Source organism: Spermophilus citellus (assembly GCF_964194105.1).
Source record: "Spermophilus citellus genome assembly, chromosome: 5".
Classification (NCBI taxonomy): domain Eukaryota; kingdom Metazoa; phylum Chordata; class Mammalia; order Rodentia; family Sciuridae; genus Spermophilus; species Spermophilus citellus.
This window is the reverse complement of record NC_138186.1, coordinates 89,209,403-89,227,395: the sequence shown is the minus strand read 5'-3', so window position 1 is coordinate 89,227,395 and position 17,993 is coordinate 89,209,403. Positions and strand designations below refer to the sequence as shown.

Here is a 17,993-nt window from a genome sequence, read left to right as displayed (position 1 = left end):
AAAATACTATGCTATTTTATAAGTAGACTTATGCATCCCCAGATTTGGTTATCTATAGGGGATCCTGGAACCAGAGATGACTATACCAGCATTTAGTGTATATTTGTTAAAAGAAGAGGCCTGGTCTAGAATTCTCCAATTCTAGTGTAAGAATAGTCTGAGAAGCTAATTGAAATGTGGATTCCAAGGCCTAATAATAAGATTTCAATTCAGTATGTTGGAACTGGGGTCTAGGAATATGCATTGTTGTCAAGTAGCTCGTGTGATTTGGGACCAGTGGCTCTTGGATTGTATTGGTTGCTTTGTAAAATCTAACCTATAAAAATGAAACAGTGAAAAGTTAGCATGCAATCACATTAGAAACTTGAGTGACAAAATGCAAACCAAATGGAGTATTATTTTGCTACCTTTTGTTTGTTGTTTTTATGTTGTTTTGTTATACTTTTGAATGCACCTGAGAATTCTTTGGCCTATTTACTGAAGGACCATAACATAACCTGGAATTACAGAGCTACCACAAGCAACAATGTACAAATTCTAGGTCTGACTTCTCCAGCAATTTGCCATTACTTAGGGCAAAAGTCTAAGGAAGCTGTACCTGCCTCATAGAGGGAAGGGGACAGACGAAGAGGGATGTTTTTTACAAAATGATCCTCTCCTTTTAAAGTTTCCATTCAAGATTTCCTTTCAAGATATGCAGATCAAACACCATTTTTTTTTCCAGAGGATCAAATTTCTGGAGCCCCAGAGTTCCACAAACTTCATTAGCTGTGCAATAATTTTAAAATATTTTTCACCAAGACCAATAGTAAAAATTCATTTCCCATCACAGTTCAATACACTACACACATAGACACGCACACACACACACACACACACATAAATACACATGCACCACATGTATATCATGTGTGTTTATGTGCACATATATTGAAAATGGAAACAATCATTTTATAAAAAATTACTTACCTCTGCCATGTGAAAAAGCATTCTGGTTTTCTATGCTTGGCCCTTTTTCTTTCCTTTCTCTACTTCTTTCCCTCTCTCCATTTCCTTGGTGATAATCATAACACTGTAAATAGTTTTGCCTTGTTGTTCGAAAAATGCTGAGATAGGTGTAGAATTCCAACAGTTCTGAGGAGGAAAGACAGAAAAAGGGAGTTAGATAAACAAAGTTTATTCACTAATTTGCCTCTTTCATTCTTACGCAGTAACTCCCTTAATTTACCTATTGTCTATCTTAGCTAATGTAGCATCTGTATCCTATAAAGATGCTTTTACTATTTTAGAGTTTTATAATTTGAAAACAACAGAAATGCTCAGTGAAATTTAACAAAAAACAAATGAGTCTTTACTTCTTACCAGGGTGTCCTCTGCACAATCTTGCACATGGTGTGCTCATTTCTGCCCAGGTGTCTTTATCTCTTAAACTGGAATTCTAGCTACCTACTGATCATTCTTTTTGCCTATTCTTCTAACTTCCAGTGTTGCCAGTGGAGATCAGTGTTGATTTTCCCAGATCTTGAAGGCTACTAAAGGAACAAGGGAGAACACTCCCTCCTCCAGTCCCACTCAGTCAGGTGCAATCCACATCAAAGGACAGATAACCCTTTGTATTTTTCAACCAAAGTTGTTAGTTTCAGTATTTGTAAATGAGCTAAAAGGCTCAAATGACTCAAGGTTCTTCTGCAATCAACTTTCTTTTTCCAGCTAGCAAGCTTCGATTTCATTACAATCATTTTATTAGGTGCATTTAAAATAATCGCAATTTTGTTTGCTGTTGTTAACTGAGCGTTTGTCCTTGCAAGATATCAACTAAAGAAAACAATTTTGTGATTCTTAGCCCAAAAGACTAAAGACTAAAGCTTTCTTCTGACACCTTTAAATTTTCATAAAGAAAAACAATTCAACCCAGATCTCAAGTGCTACCCAGCATCTTTCCCATACATCATATTAAAAATATCTTCCCAGGCCAGTGTGTATGCCTATAATCCTGGTAGCTGGAGAGGTTAAGGCTGGAGTAATCCCAGTAGCTGGAGAGGCTAAGGCTGGAGGATTGCAAATTTAAGGCCAGCCTGAAGCTTCAGCAACTTAGCAAAACCCTAAGTGACTTAGTGAGACACTGTCTCAAAATAAAAATATAAAAATAAAAAGGGCTGGGGATGTGGCTCAGTGGTTAAGCACCTTTGGGGTGTGTGTGTGTGTGTGTGTGTGTGTGTGTGTGTGTGTCTTCCCTGACTTTTTTTTTAAGAGAGAGAGAATTTTAATATTTATTTTTTAGTTTTTGGCAGACACAACATCTTTGTATGTGGTGCTGAGGATTGAACCCTGGCCGCACGCATGCCAGGCGAGCGCGCTACCGCTTGAGCCACATCCTCAGCCCCTTCCCTGACTTTTTTTGAACTATCACTGTTGGCAAATTAACTTTAAAATAAGACATCTTCATCATATTATTTTAATGGTAAATTTATTAATCTCTACATTTTTATGAAGCTCTAAAGCAATGAATAGGTTTTATCTTTGTTCTTTCAAGTATATTGTCTTCCACTGAATGCCAAAGAGCAAGGAATCTACCAAAGACAATCGGTGTCAGGACAAAATGATAAAGACACTAATTTGCAAAGACTTATTGACCATAAATAAGTCAATAGGAGCAATTAAAAATAATAATGATAGCAGTAGATTGAAGCATGCCGAATAATAATAGCAAAAGACTGAAAACATACCATAAGTTTATAAAGATATTCCAAAAAGAAACTCATCAATCCATTCTAGAGTTTGAAAGAATATCAATTCATTTATTCTGAAAATTAAGAAATAAAAAGTAAGGTATTAAAATGTATTGCTTGATTGCATTTACAGCCTCCATGTGACCAAATTGGATTTGGTCATATTTGTAGTTTAAGGCTTCAGTACATTTTCCTATGATGTGAACTTTGCCTTCTAAGATGATTCTGAAACCAAACTTGCCTAATTTTGTTTTTCAATAATTTTTTTATGAATGAAATCATTCAGTATGGTCTTGTGTATTTGGCTTCTATCACCTAGCATTTTTGTTGTTTATCCATGTAGGACCATTTGTTTCTTTTTATTGCTCAGTAGTATTCCCTTGTATGCATTTATCACAATTTGCTTAACCATTCATTGGCACTTTTACTGCATTTGTTGAAATGATCATATTTTTCTTTTATTACATTATTATGGTGAACTACATTAGTTGATCTTAAATTTGTATCCTCAGGCTAAACACTGGTCACATATTATTCTTCAAAGGTTGAGTTTGATTTATTAAAATTTTGTTCACTACTATGTTTACGAAGCATATTGGTCTATAATTTTCTTTTCTTTTGAGTTTTTTCACTGGTTTTGTTACCAGGGTAAAATTACTCTTATAAAATAAAGTCATAAGTATTTTTGAAATGCCTGTTCAATGCACTGCAGAACTTCGAGAAACATTAAACTATGCACAAAATATGACATGATAGGTGTCATTTAAACATGTGTTTCAAATATTTCTAAGCTTGTTCATTTTCGCCCTGGTTGTTATTTCCATAGAAAACATATTCTAATCATCTTCACACCTAGCTTGAGGTTGGCCGAATTAGTGGGTAACTTGTAATCATGGACTTTAGAAAATATTAGTGGGTAACTTGTAATCATGGATTTTAGAAAATAAGAGCTAAGCAAGTTTAGGGATTCCTGTTTCTAGATTCGTAGCGGGGGAAACTGAGATCCTCAAAGATTGCAAGACACTTGTAAAAGTGAGCACCTTCCTAACCTTTACTAGTCTCCATCTTTTCAACATTCATCACAAGCTTTTTTGGGTAAGAAATAAGTAAACTACCTGCTGGGTATATATTTATATTGTCAAGTTAATGCGTCCATCCGTACATTTTTTTTCTTCTATAAAGATGCATACCGTTCTAATTGATACAATCCAAAGAAGCGGCAAAACAATAAAACTCCAGGATTGTGTGGCCCGAAGGCTACTAGTTGAACTGGGCATGCTCAGTCGCCAGGCAGATTTTTCAGCGAAGTGGAAACTACAACAGCGCGTACAGTGCGCGCGGAGGTGGGCGTGCCCTCGTGGAATTTAGAACGTTGCCTCAGCCAATGGGGCCTCGCGGCCGGCTGGGGGAATCTCTCATTGGAGGAACGGGAAGCGAGAGAGTGGAAGGCCTCGGGAGGGAGCCGCGGAGGTGCAGGTCGGAGAGGCCGGGCTACGTTGTGCCCTGCGCGTGAACAGCTGCAGCGGCAGAGGCAGCATCCAACCGCGGTGCCAGCAGATCCAGCCCGTTGCATTACTTTTTTTTGCTGCACCAATATAGTCATTATGCCGAAGAGAAAGGTAAGTCTTACCTAAAAAGATTTTCATAGGCCTTCAGTTGCGCTTACAGCAAATCCTGTCTTTGCCATGGACGCGCTGAATTCGCGCAGTAGTAACTCGGAAATTGGGGATCTCTTTACTGCTCCACACTTGTTTTCAGATGCCTGTTGCAGGCATTACTCTCTCTCTCTTCTTCTCTCCCACCTTCTGTCCCCATGGATCTCTGAATGTTACTTTCTCTCCAGCGACGCGGCTTCCCCTCTTTACGAACTCATTCTCACTAGAATGGTTTGCACTTCCAGAAAAAGCAGCAAAAGAGATTTCTATTTCCCCTTGTAGGAGAAGAGTTTTCCTCTTTACAAACTCCAGGTTGTGATTAGTGTGAAAGAGAAATCAACGAGAAGAGGAAAAAACTACGAGCATTAAGAAATCGAAAATAAATAAATAAAATCGGGCAGATGTTGAGATTGTCCCCGTATGGGCCGTGCCCACTGTGCCGCGGTGGCTCTGAGGCTAAGAGGGAAAGCCATGTTTAAAATAGCGCCCACCCCCTGCTCTCCTCAGCTGTAGACCCGTATGTACCAACTCTGGTGTCAATCAGGGCTGGGGACTGCGCAGGCGGGGCCCCGGCGGCCTGGACGTACTAGTAGTTCGCTGTGAGAGCCGCGGAGTTGGCAGCGTGAACGATCTAAACGTGCCGCGGACGCCTGGCGTGGCTGGTCCAAGGTCAGGGGCCACCGGGTTGTCTCTGAACTCACACTGGTTCGTTCTAGCGCTCGTCGGTGCACTGAAGGAAGCGGGGTCATTTGAGACTTCCCCGGCTTCTTGAGGACTGTGTGCCCTCACGCACTGTGTTCCTTTCCGCTCAGGCCTCTTACACCAAGTACCACGCGTGGGGCCACATACTTCCTTCGGGGTCGGGATGCGACTTGACATTGTTCCAGTAAGGGAAGGAAATCTTTCTACCTTCCTGGGGAAGCTGGTGTGTGACCCGATGGTTACTAAGAAAATGCTTTGCACCTTCCAACCAAAGTGCCCCAGGGTTTCCAACAAATCAATAGTGTGACTATTAAACTTGAAGTAAAATTACAAATAATAAACTACCTTATTAATTAAAGACTGTGGACTGGGTGTGGGGGAGGGAAGGAGGAAGGGAGGAAGGGAGGTGAGAGAGAGAGAGAGAGAGAGAGAGAGAGAGAGAGAGAGGGGAGAGAGAATGAACTATTTTAAAATACTGGACCTTTTAAAATCCAGAATCTTTTACATTCTTATTTGTTATCACCGAGAATTTGGAGTAGACATGTCTCCTACTCCTCTTTTTTTTAAAAAAAAAAATAATAATAATTCAAGCAATTTTTAAAAAAATTCTTGAAGAGTTCCGTGTGAAATACTCTGTGCCTCATGCTTTTGACTTGCATTATCTCATTGAATCTCAGAACTCTTTGAGCAGGTATTAACCTCACTGAACTGTACTTAAGACATAAATTACCCAACCTCTCACCAACCCATAGGTAATAGCAAAGATGGAATCAAATTGCTGTAAATCCCACAGTCCTTACACCCGACCATTATTTACTCTTCATTTAGTGATAGGTGGGACAAGAGGAATTTAGGAAATCTAAAGGGACTTCTAGCTTAAGAAGATGGATGGTATTTTAAGAATATTAGTATTTAGGACTCATTATTTAAATTTAATTTTTATAAAAGTATTTATTTTTTAGTGCTACTGTACTAAAACGAGTATATTAAACTGATGTTACCATTTTCAACATTTATCTGAGGGTTAATGATGGGTTTGGACTTTTAGTGGAACACAATGAAATAATCAAGAAATGAATTATAAAGTAAATTGGAGCCATCTTGTTCCCTGGGAATTATAACAAATGTTTAGATAAACAGCAGGTTAGATGTGCATCTATGTACAATAAACCCAAACTTTGGAACTTTACCTTGTTCAAGAACCAGAGCTGTTAAAACCATCACCCTGACTTTATGTCACTGCCCACGACAGAAGGGAGCAAAAGAAGAGCAGTAGAACAACTGGTTTTGGAAGGCAAGAAAGAACTCCTATGAATGAGCTAACCAACAGTTCTATGTCTAGGGGCAAATCTGTATACAGGCACCTATATGTGGTTCTTTAGGACATCTGAAAGTTTTTTAGAGATGGAAAACTCTCCTTTATTAATGGGAAGGGTTTTTTATTTATACCTAGAGCTCAAAAACCTGGGTTGATACCTGAGCTGAGGTAACCACAGATTAAACTTGGCTGTCAGGGCCATCCCATCTCTATCAGTCAAACCTTAGAGCTATCCCATGGAATCCTGGAGTTCATGGAACTTACATTGGCAACCACTGTCAATAGGTAAAGCCTACCTCCATATAAGGGGAAAAAAAGAAGGAGGAAGAGAACTGGAGATGATCCATGCATAGCTCTTGGAGATCTGTACAGTTGGATAACTGCCAAAGCATTTACGTACTACTTCACAATATTTTCTTTGCCTGAACAACTGCCAATTCTACATTATAATCAGCTTCAAAAGTGCCCCCATGGCAATACATTTTTGCCATCTTAGTTCCTTGTATCTCTTTACCTTGAAATCAAGAAATGTTATTTAATGAACTTCATTCTAAGCTGTCCTGCAGAACAAGAAGTGGTACTAGTAAAGTCAATGAAAAGATCTGGAGTCCTAGTACTATTTTAATGTTGTTAAGGACATGCAGTTTGCTCTCTTGGAGCTTATGTTTAATTTAATGAAGGAATAAGACTAGCAGGCACAAAACAGTTCAACAACATTTAGTCCATGCATATGTTGCAGAATGTTTAGTAAGATTTCAAAGGCTCTACCATAGATAAGAAAACAAAACTGAATTTGGACTGGTCTTGAAAATGTGGATAGGACTCAAATACACAAAGACAAAATCAGAGTCCTTTCCTGTTATCAGGCATTCGAATGCCCCTTCTGATTGTATCTTTATATGACTAGGTCTCAGTTACACAACTTTTAGGCCATAATATCATCTGCATGTAATATAAAATGGTCTTATTAAATGTAAGTTTTATGTATATATTTGTGGATAATAGTCACAGCAACATTAATAAAAAAAAATTATGACCACTGTGTTATTTTTTTAAGCAAGATAGCACTTAACAATGTGACCTGTGTCTGAGTTTGTAAGATTTAAATCAAGTTGAGTTTCCTGTTTTACTTAATGGGTGATGAATGAGTGAAAGAGCAGGGGAAATATAACATTCATGGACTTCGGGGGACTGGCGGTGGGACAGTGAGTAACTGAGTTCTAGGCTATTCTGATCAAACATCCACAAATGCTTGCAGTGGTCATGTCATTAAGTGATGATCTGATGTTCTAAAAAGAGGCATGAGCTAGCAAGGCCTAGAATCACAGTTCTGGCATGATTAGCAAGAGCAAACACATTTTCACATCCTTTTTATTTTTCTAGTTCCTCATCCCTACAACTTTTGTGTCTAGTATTCAACATTGTAAATTCTCTATTGAAGCAATTTATGAATTTGTCAGGCAAGCAGTGGTCTCTTTCCATTGAAGGGCTAAAGGAAGAAAAGAGTCTGTTGACACCTGACTTTGAAATTTTAAGTTGGATTTTTATCTTTTTTTTCCAAATGGAGAGGCCCATTAGCATTGCGGTTGGCATAGGAAATGCTTAATTAACAATGCTCAAGATTTCTGATAATCTTTCAATAGAATATCATTTGTTATAATAGCAAACACAGAAACCATAAATGAATACACACACACACACACACACACACACACACACATTTAGCTAGATAAAAATAAATGGTTCAATATAGAAAAAAACCCAAAGTTTTAAATTTTATGAAAAGATGGGAAAAGTATTTGTGCTGGATATCACTGAAAACGTTTTGCTATTTTAAGAAGGTAAGAGTCTTATATGTCTTTATGGAAAAGATGGATATCCTTATTGGAAAAATAATACCCAAGTAGATGAAAATGTTTAGTTTTACTAGAAGTCAAAATATGTACATTATTAATAATGATGAGTTTTTTAAAAAAAATCTGGTTAAAAAAGATTGAAAGTATCACAGTCCAGTGCACTCTCAAGGAATGTGGATGAGAGTTAAATTTCCTTTAAAAAATAAATAAATAAAAATAACTTATTGAAGATGACCTGCTTACTATAAAGTCCATTCATCCATTGAAAATGTACAATTTGGTGATTTTTAGTAAATTAGAGAGTTGTTCAACCATTCCCTTTATCCGGTTTAATAGCTTTTCCATAACCTCAGAAAAGTTCCTTATATTGTTTGCATCCAATCTCTATTTCCATCTCAACCCCGCACAGTCACTGATATACTTTTTTTTATCTCTAGATTTGCCTTCTCTGGGAATTTTATATAAAAAGAATCATACACCATGTAGTCTTTTGTTTCTGATTTCTTTCACTCTGCATATTGGTTTTGATGTTCATATATGTGGTAGCAGGTATCGATGCTTCATTCTTTTTATTATCTAATAATATTCCATCTATGGATGTACTACTTTTTGTTTATCTTTTTACAAGTTGATGGACATTGGATTGTTTCAACTTCCAGTTATTATAAATAATTCTGTGATGAATATTTGTGTTTAATTCCATGGATATATATTTTCATTGAAGATTCTGAAAAGTAGAACTGGTAGGTGATGTGAAAAATCTATGTTTAACATTTCAAGAAACTTCCAGACTGTTTTCCAAAGGGCATGAGGATTCCAATTTGTCCACCTCCTTGTTTATACCGGGTATAGTAAGGTGTTTTTTGCTCATAGACATTCTAATAAATTCTATTTAATTTCCGTAATAACTAATGATAATGAGCACCTTTTCATATGTTAACTAGCATTATATGTATTTTTTAAATAAATGTCCGTTCACATAACTTTTGCTCACTTTTAATCTGGGTTGTTTATCTTATTAAAGAATTGTAAGTGTTCTTTATATATTTTATATATAAGTTCTTCATCATATGTATGATTTGTAGATTATTTTCTTTCAGTTTTTGCCTTTAATTTTTTTTTATTGGTGCCTTTTGAGAACAAAAGTCTTAAACTTTTATGTAGTTCATTTAGTGTCATATGTAATAAATTTTTACTTCTATAAAAACAGAAGCTTTATAGATCTAAATGTTATATTTAGCTGTATTATACATTTTGGCTAATTTTACATAGGAGATAAGGATGTAAATTCTGCTTTTCTTTTTTCTTTATTTTCACATGCAAGTTATTTCAGCACCATTATAGAAAAGATCATCCTTTCTGCACTGAATTGCCTAGGCACTTTTGTCAAAACTTAGTGCATTGTAAATGTAAAGCTTTATTTCTGGGTTCTCAATTATGTTCCATTACCTTAATTCTGTCCTTACACAAAAACTTGTTTTCTATGATTTTGTAACAAGATTTTAAATCTGATAGTGCCAGCCCTCCACTTTTAAAAATTAGGTTCTTTGTGTTTCCATATAAAATTTAAAGTCAGCTTATAAATTTCTACACAAAAACTCACCATAATTTTGATATAGATAGATTTGAATCTATAAATTAATTCGAGGAGAATTGCCTTCCTAGTGGCAGGTCTCCCAATCTGAATATGAATGGGCCTGCCATCCTTAAATTCTTTCTGAGTTCAGTTTAGTTAAATATTGATATGAAACCTATATTTGAGTAAAGGCTCAAAAATGTCAGGGCTGTACATTTCCTTCATTCAATCCACTCCATGTTAAACATATATTCATTGAGCATCACCTTTATGCAAGGTACACCACCTTGGGAAATTAAATGAAGAAGTATTGTTTTTTTCAACCCTTTTAAGAGTGAATCAGTTAAAGTCCTTGTCATTAAGGATCTTTCAGTCTCACAGGGTAGGTAAAACAGACATACATATAAATATTTACAATTCATGGCAAAAAGTGATAATTAGCCATGAGGAAAGTTATGAGCTTTGAGCATCCAAAGGTTTGGCCAACCTGAATGTCCAGAGAAGAAATACTAACAAAGAATTGTTTAATTAAAGGGTTGAGGTTGTGGCTTTTAACATTTTTTAGCAGTGCCCAGAATCTATTTTGATGTTTTTATACAAGCATGGAATATATATTATTCTAATTAGGATCCCCATCCTTGTGAATATACGTTATATTGAGATTAGACAAAGAGGATTGAAGGGAAAGGAGGAGGATAGGAATAGGAAAGACAGTGGAATGAATCTGACATAACTTTCCTATGTTCATGTATGAATACACCACATAAATCTCAACCTCTGATTTTTAAAGGTTGTTGTCTGGCACCATGTTTCTAAATCAGCACAAGTTATTTGATCAATTACCTATTTCTGAATGAATCTGTATTGTAATCCTCCTAATTTGACTTGACCATGAAGTCTTTATTGGTTCTGATCTTTCTTTTATTCCCCATAACACCTACCAGAGGTGCTGTATTTGTTGAGTGAGTAGATCAAAGAATTGTTTTCAAGGGGAGAAAGTAATTAAGTAGAGAGTAGTTAAATATTTCATATGCTTTTTGGAAAAAAAAAAAAGTCCAGTGTGGTTCTAGCAGTCACCATTTAGCAGCTATATGATTTGGGGCAGCTTACTTGGCCTTTCCTTAAACTCCTATGATCCTAATTCTCTAGGACTCAGTTTCTCAGGGTAATAATATGTTCTACCTCATTGAGTTGTTGTAGGAGCTAAATGAGATGGTGAATATAAAGTACTTAGCACCATGGCTGGCAAGGGTAAAGCAGTCAATGAATACTCATTATTGTGATGATGATATTTTTAATTAGTAAGAGAGCCACAATGAAATAATAAGCTTGTAATAAACCTTAAGCTTCGTTTTATAGGAGGACACGTGACACATACAGTGGATGGGGAACAAGTAGACCTCATCCTGGATGCCTAATTAACTGTAGTTCTGGAAGTAGATATTCAAGGGCCAAATAACAAATGTAGTGCTTTTGAAAGAACATAAGCTTTAATCTTGTGCATATTTACTTGGTTGATTTTTCTCACAGAAAAAAAATGTTTAAAAATATCTCCATATAACATTAAGATTCCCTTGGCAAATCAGTTAAGTAATCCTCTTTTCCTATATTTTCCCCCTAAAACGCTGCTTTTGTTTACACCAAAGTTAAATATATTCCACTTTTCTGCAGGGTACAATTTGGAAATGGTGACTGAAATAAATACCATTTAAGCTGTCTGCTTTCACAGTACCTAGTATGTTGAAATATGATGTTAGTCTCCTGAGTAATTTAAAAATCAGAGTTGGAGATAAACCAAATCAAAATGTTGAATTTCTTTTTCACTGACTGCTTATTTATTGTACATTTCACTGTCTTATTGAAGAATTCAGTCATATCACCTACTGGTTGTTGATCGAGGTAGGTATTGAGTCCAGTAGTCTTATATCTTGTGGGCATGTCCAAAAACAGAGCCAGTTAGATGTGCCCAAGGCAAATGCATGTTCAGTCACACAAAACAAACAGTAAGCATTTTCAGAAGTAGGGAAACAGAGATTAATTTTAAGTTTCAAAGTTGGTTTCAAATTTTAATATGTTAAAAGGAATTTGTATCAGTAATCAACAGAAATGTATTTATTATTTTAAAATTTAAAATAGCTACCATCATTGAATGTCTGTTTTAACAGTTCTGAGCTATGTGCTTTATACTCATTAAGTACCTTGGTTCAATGACGTTATGTGAAATTATTAGAAATAAGCTTGTACAGGAAGTATTATAGTATAATTTTGCAATGTTCTCACAATAGTTCTGTGAGGCTGTCCTCATCTCACAGAGAAGCCTTATTTATTATGACTATCTAGTATTCAGGGGACTTTCTATGAGTCAGGCACCGTTTTTCACACTGTATTAGTAAACAGTCTCCCAACCACTCAGTAAGATGTGGACTCTCTGTTCTTAGTTCCATTTTACAAATGAGGAAGTTGAGACACCTAGACACTAACACATTTCCCCAAGGCCCTGTAGAGCTGGAATTTCACTTCTAGAAGTCTGGTTTGGAGCCCTTGGTCTTTTTTAAGGAAAAAAAAAATTGATTCTTTTTAGTTATACATGACAGAGGAATCCATTTTGTTATAATTATACAAGCATAGGATATATCTTATTCTATTTAGAGTCCCATTCTTATGGATGTACATGGTGATGGGATTCACTATGTTGTTTTCATGTATGTACATGGGAAAATTATGTCAGACAGATCCTTTGATCTTAATCAGTGAGCCCTTCAGCCTTTCTCACACACAGGAGAGAATACTGGGATTTAGTGAGATTAGGAAGTTTCCTTGGGCCACACAGTTTGGGAGTAAAGCAAAGCAGCATTCTGATTCAAGCCTATTTTACTCAAGAATTTGCTTTTAATCATAATACCATAATACTTCCCATACATGTTTATTTCTAACAGCTTCATATATTTTTATTTAAACTAAGATTCCTAAAGAATGAAAGAAGGTAGAATCAAGAGTGATATAAATATTGCATCATTTGTTTAAAAATGTTACCCTTTACTAAGACATAGGCTGATGCCATTCCTTCCAGACCCCAGTTATAGGACATTACCCAACAAGTCATCAACATCTGTAGCCTTATCTGAAGGCTGGCCTCAGTCTAGGCCTGTGCTTGGTAGGAAGGCACATTAAGTCTCCCAGCATTTCAGTAACTAATGGTCTCTGGGATTATATACAAGATAATGTACACACACACACACACATATTTCTTCACTCAGCTACTGATTTTTTTTTAATATTAAAAATCTAAAACTCTTTGTTTTCTTTACATTTCATCCTGAACTGGTGGCTTTATTCTTTCCAATAAACCATGTCTTACTTGTTTGTTGTATATAATAATAAGGGTTTTTCCTCTATAACTAGGAACATGTGAATGCACTTGCATATTATACATTCTAGTCAGAGATTGTAATGAACATATTCAGCCATTACTTACTTAGGTATTGGATTTTAAAAATGAGCAAGTGCTTTTGTTTTCAGAACTCAGCAAATAAGAATCAAAGCTTAATAGCTATGAAAGTCTGTTATACATAGAATTACATGAATTTTTATTCCAGTGTTCTGGATTACCAATTGATTAATTATAGACATAATTTTTTAAAGTGTATATTTTAAAGTATATATCATGTGCTCCTTGGACAAGGATACAGATTAAGATGTTTCCCAAAGTGGAAATTCTTCCTATTTAGCATCCCAAATCTGAGGCCATTTTAGAAATTGGTAATGCCAGCACAAGTCACTTTGAGTGGTGTACTATTAAAGGTATGAACTTTGAGGCAGCCTACCTTAGTCTGAATCATCCTCTTGTACTCACCAGCAATGTAGGATTGTGGTAAGAATTAAATCACTTGATCATTGCCCTACATCTAAGTCCAATATTTATATATGTTTAATACTGTTATTCTTCGGCACTCCTTCCCTGAACTTTTCCCAAGATCCCACTGTCTGACATTCCCAAAATACACTGTACACTTCTGTTGTGTTGTAAATACAAGCATGTAAGCAGTTACAATGAATGAGTGAGATCTTCAGGTCCCTCCTTTCAAGTTTTACTGGTGAAGAAACTCAGGCCCACTGAAGTCAATTGTGAGCCAGACTGGAATTCAGTTTTCTGATCCAGCTGGATGCTTTCTCCATGATCTCACCCATAAAAAAAGTAACACATGGAAAAGATACCTTAGGTGAAGGAGTCACCTCAGACTAAAGAGATGTAGATTACTTTAAATTATTTATTTCATAGTACAGGTATACCTCCATTATTGAATTATGTATATTTACATTAATAAAATTGTATTGAACATACTTGAACATGAATTTATTTTTAGTTACCTTTTATATTTGATTATAAGTGAAATATTTTCCAAGTATCCCTCATTACAGTTCATCCAAAGCTTGCTCAGTTATTTTTAAATTGAATAACAAAATATTTATGGAAGACATAGTAGCCTTCAGTGACCTTGTTATTAATGCAGTATAGTTTAATAGAAGTTACCTGTGAAATTGATTAGCCAAACCAGGGAGGAAATAGCAAAGGAAATTTTATACAGGTTTGATCATTAATACAGTTAAAGTGACCTCTCAATTCCAACTATTGGTTATTTAAAGATTATTTTAAAAAGCAATGCTCATCAAGGGATTCCAAACATAGAGCTGCAGGATGAATGAAAACCAATCATACCAACATTTAACATATGATCCTTGTGGCTTTGAGTAAAATTTCCAGTGTTTCATATGTCATAGGATATTTTAATTTAAGGGAACCTGTTATTTGAAAAAACCTCATGAGATTTTCATGGGTAATACCCCACTTGCGGGAAAATAACCTTGGATTAATCAATTAGTTTGTGTTAATATTAAATGAAGAGTGACAGAGTTAGGGATAGGCATATTTTCAGTCTATTTCATGGTGGATTATTTTAATTTTTTGGCCCCAGAATGGTTAGCTTCTGCTAATAAGCTTACTAGTGGGCTGCCTTTTTTTTCTTTTCCTTCTTTTAAACTCCCACCTCTGATTTATAACAGAATATGCAAATTAATTTTTAAAAGGACTTTTAAATAATAGAATAAAAGATTTTTAAATATTGGTCAGCAACTTGGAGAAAAATCATCTCAATGTAATACATGTTCAAGGCTAAAGGAAGTGATCATTGTTTTGTTTGTACTGTTCCATCCTAGCTTTAACACATTGGTATGTATAACCCAGTGTTGAAACTAAATTTATTCTATGGCTGCTGATACATGGTTACTTGAGTTTCATGAGTTCTCTTGGCTTTCGCCTTGAAGTTATAGGCAATAGCCCCAGTCAACGAAACTCTTAGAAGTAGAACTCTAAGTGCCTACACTTAACTGTAAAGACTTATTGGCACTTTAATATGAGAAAGGTCCAGCACTCCCAGAGAGAATCCTGAGCCCTCTTCTTCTCACAAGTGTCTGAGGACCATGGGCACAGTAGCCTTATTCTCCCCAGCTTCCTGCTGTACCCTCAGGATCTCTCTCTGCAGTGGCAGATTCTCAGGCTGATGCCATCTAGGACAGTTCCCAAGCAACTGGTGTTTCATTTTCTCTGAAACCTTCCTGGGTTTGGAGGGAGAAAATGGGGCTCTGTGGGGGGGGTCACCTTTGTTACTGCAAGAGAAACCCAACACTTGTTGTGCATTCCTAATGAATGGCCTATAGAATAAAAATTCCAAGTTTCTCTTCTGGACTGCTGGATAAGGCATAAGGAAATTATAGTTGTGTTCCCTTCAGGACGCTTGAGCATCTTAAAGATGCACGACGCAGCACCTTTGTGTAAATTGGGAATGCAGATAGCATAATTGATCAGCTACTGAAATCATCTGCATACTTTCTGCCAGCTCCTCCCATGCTGGCTAGAAAGAGAAGTTTTGTGTCCAGTTTCTTCATATCACACAAGCGAAGCAATTATGTGTCTTAAACAAGAAAGAAGGCAGTTTATGAACCACATTCATAAGATATTATTGAGATATATAGAAGATGCTGAGTGATTTGTAATTTGTGTCAGGGAATAGACATGGCACTATTAAGCTGGACTTAAAATATGAAAAAAGTTTGTTGCTAGTCTGTTTTTGTTCTCTCAGTACTGGATAATATTTTTATTTGGAAAAAAATTTAAAGCAGAAAAATCCAGGAAATGATATAACATACCTATTAACCAGCTGCCAAGATTTCACAGATTTGAATCTTTTTATTATATTTGCTTTGTGTCTTTTAAAAAATAAATTGTTATAAAGTTTCCTTTGAAACACCTCCCTGGTCCCTTTTCCTTGTGTCCCTCCTTATAGGTAACTGTTATCATAAAATTGGTGTATATTCTTCCTTTCCATGTTTTATACTTTTTATGATGTTTACATATGTACATCCATAATATTAACATGTACATGTTTTATAATTTTCAAAGTGGAATCATGTATCTATTGCTCTGTGAACCTCCCTCACTTGACATAATGAATGGGTATACTTTGTTTCAATATATAGTGATTACTGACATATTTGAACTTTTTCTGATGACTTATTGTATTTTCTATATATCACATTTTTCTTTTATTTTCTTTTCTTCCCTTTTATTTGTAAAATTTTGCTTCATTCCACCCCTCCTGATTAGGAAGGTTAAATATCCTATTTCTGTTCTTTGATTTTTTAATGGTAATCTTTTAATTTTATTTTAACAAAGTCTAAATTATTCTATATCTGTCATCCTTGAGCAAAACTGGAACCATGGCCTGCTTTCCTTTCTTATCTGTTCACCCCACTCCCATCTCCTGTGGTTGTTACTGTTTAGAGCTTTCCTGTCCATCCTGCATGGCAGCCACCAGCTGCATGAGGTTATTAAGTACTTACAAAGAATGAGAGCCTGAAGTTTCAATTTTATTTAATTTTAATCAACTTAAGTTTAAAAATTGTATAAGATTCCATTATTGGAAATTTTTAAATACATTTGAAACAATCTGGTTGAAACAACTATAAATTTTTATGAATTCTAAGTATAGATATTCCCAATGAAAATCTAGTATTTGTATGGAGATATGTTGTAAATGTAAAATACATACCATATTTTAAAGATTTAGTTTAAAACATTTGAAGTATCTAATTAATAATTTGTATGTGCTGGGCACCGTGGCACCTGCCTATAATCCCAGCGGCTTGGGAGGCCAAGGCAACAGGATCACAAGTTCAAAGCCACCCTCAGCAAAAATGAGGCACTAAGCAACTCAGTGAGACCCTGTCTTTAAATAAAATACAAAATAGGGCTGAGGATGTGGCTCTGTGGTCAAATGACCCTGAGTTCAATCCCCGATATCCACCCCTAAGAAAATAATAATTTGTATGTTATTACATGGTGAAAGGATAAAAAATTAGATATATACCAGCTGAATAAATTATTGTAATTCATTTACCCGTTTCTTTTTGCTTTTTTAATATGCCTGTTTGAAAATTTAAAATTACATGATATTTCTAGAAAAAGACAGCACTGGTCTAAGATTTCTATTAAAACTTCTTTTTAAACACACAAACAAGAGGTAGTACTGTCTATAGGTAATAGTTGATTAGATTCACAATATATTTTTACCTGTATATGTGTGTGTTACTGGGGATTAATTCCAGGGTTTTGCACTTGCTAGGCAAAGTAGTAGGGCTCCACCACTGAGCTACATTCCCAACCCTTTCTTACTTTTTAGACTTCATCTTTCCATCTCCTTGCCTCAGCCTCCTGGGTAGCTGGAACTACAAATATTCCAGCACACAGGCCATTTCTTTTCATATGCTTGTCTTTCATCTAGATTAATTTTTCTTATTGCTGAATTTCATCCTTTAATGGTAGATCCTTGCTGAAAGAAAGACTTGGTAACCTCTCTCGTGTTTGTATTGTGAAATGGCTTTATTTTGCCATTATTTGAATGATAGCTGGGTGCAGAATTCTAAGTTAATAGTTTTCTTCAACTCTTTGAACAATACTCTGTATTTTCTTACATTCATTGTAGCTGATCGAGATGTAATTCTTTATAGGTGACCCATCTTTTAACTCTGACAATTTTTAAAATTTTTCTTATTTTTCTTGATGTTCTGTAGTTTTATGACAGTATGTGTTGTATTATTTTG

At 35.6% G+C, this 17,993-nt stretch overlaps 2 protein-coding genes across 7 annotated transcripts in view; one reads left to right on the top strand and one right to left on the bottom strand.

The window, feature by feature from the left end:
- LOC308649095 (uncharacterized protein) overlaps positions 1–5,338 on the bottom strand; it is a 164,376-nt gene extending 159,038 nt beyond the window's left edge. The window contains exons 1-2 of one of the 2 annotated variants that reach the window (XR_014021995.1): positions 4,360–5,338; positions 970–1,134 (exon numbers count right to left, since the gene is read on the bottom strand). Coding sequence is in view for 1 of the 2 variants with exons in the window: in XM_081294445.1 (XP_081150571.1) it covers positions 970–1,134; positions 4,972–5,263 (457 nt within the window). In the remaining variant the exon portion in view is untranslated. The remainder of the gene's footprint in view (positions 1–969; positions 1,135–4,359) is intronic. The other variant, XM_081294445.1, reaches the window with a different exon arrangement.
- Positions 4,153–17,993, top strand: part of HMGN3 (high mobility group nucleosomal binding domain 3) — a 31,222-nt gene continuing 17,381 nt past the window's right edge. For 4 of the 5 annotated variants that reach the window (XM_081294449.1, XM_081294447.1, XM_081294446.1 and 1 more), the window contains exon 1: positions 4,195–4,348. In XM_081294449.1, coding sequence (XP_081150575.1) covers positions 4,334–4,348 — 15 coding nt within the window. In that variant the 5' untranslated portion in view covers positions 4,195–4,333. Of the gene's footprint in view, positions 4,349–17,993 lie in introns of all 5 variants that reach the window. The other variant, XM_081294450.1, reaches the window with a different exon arrangement.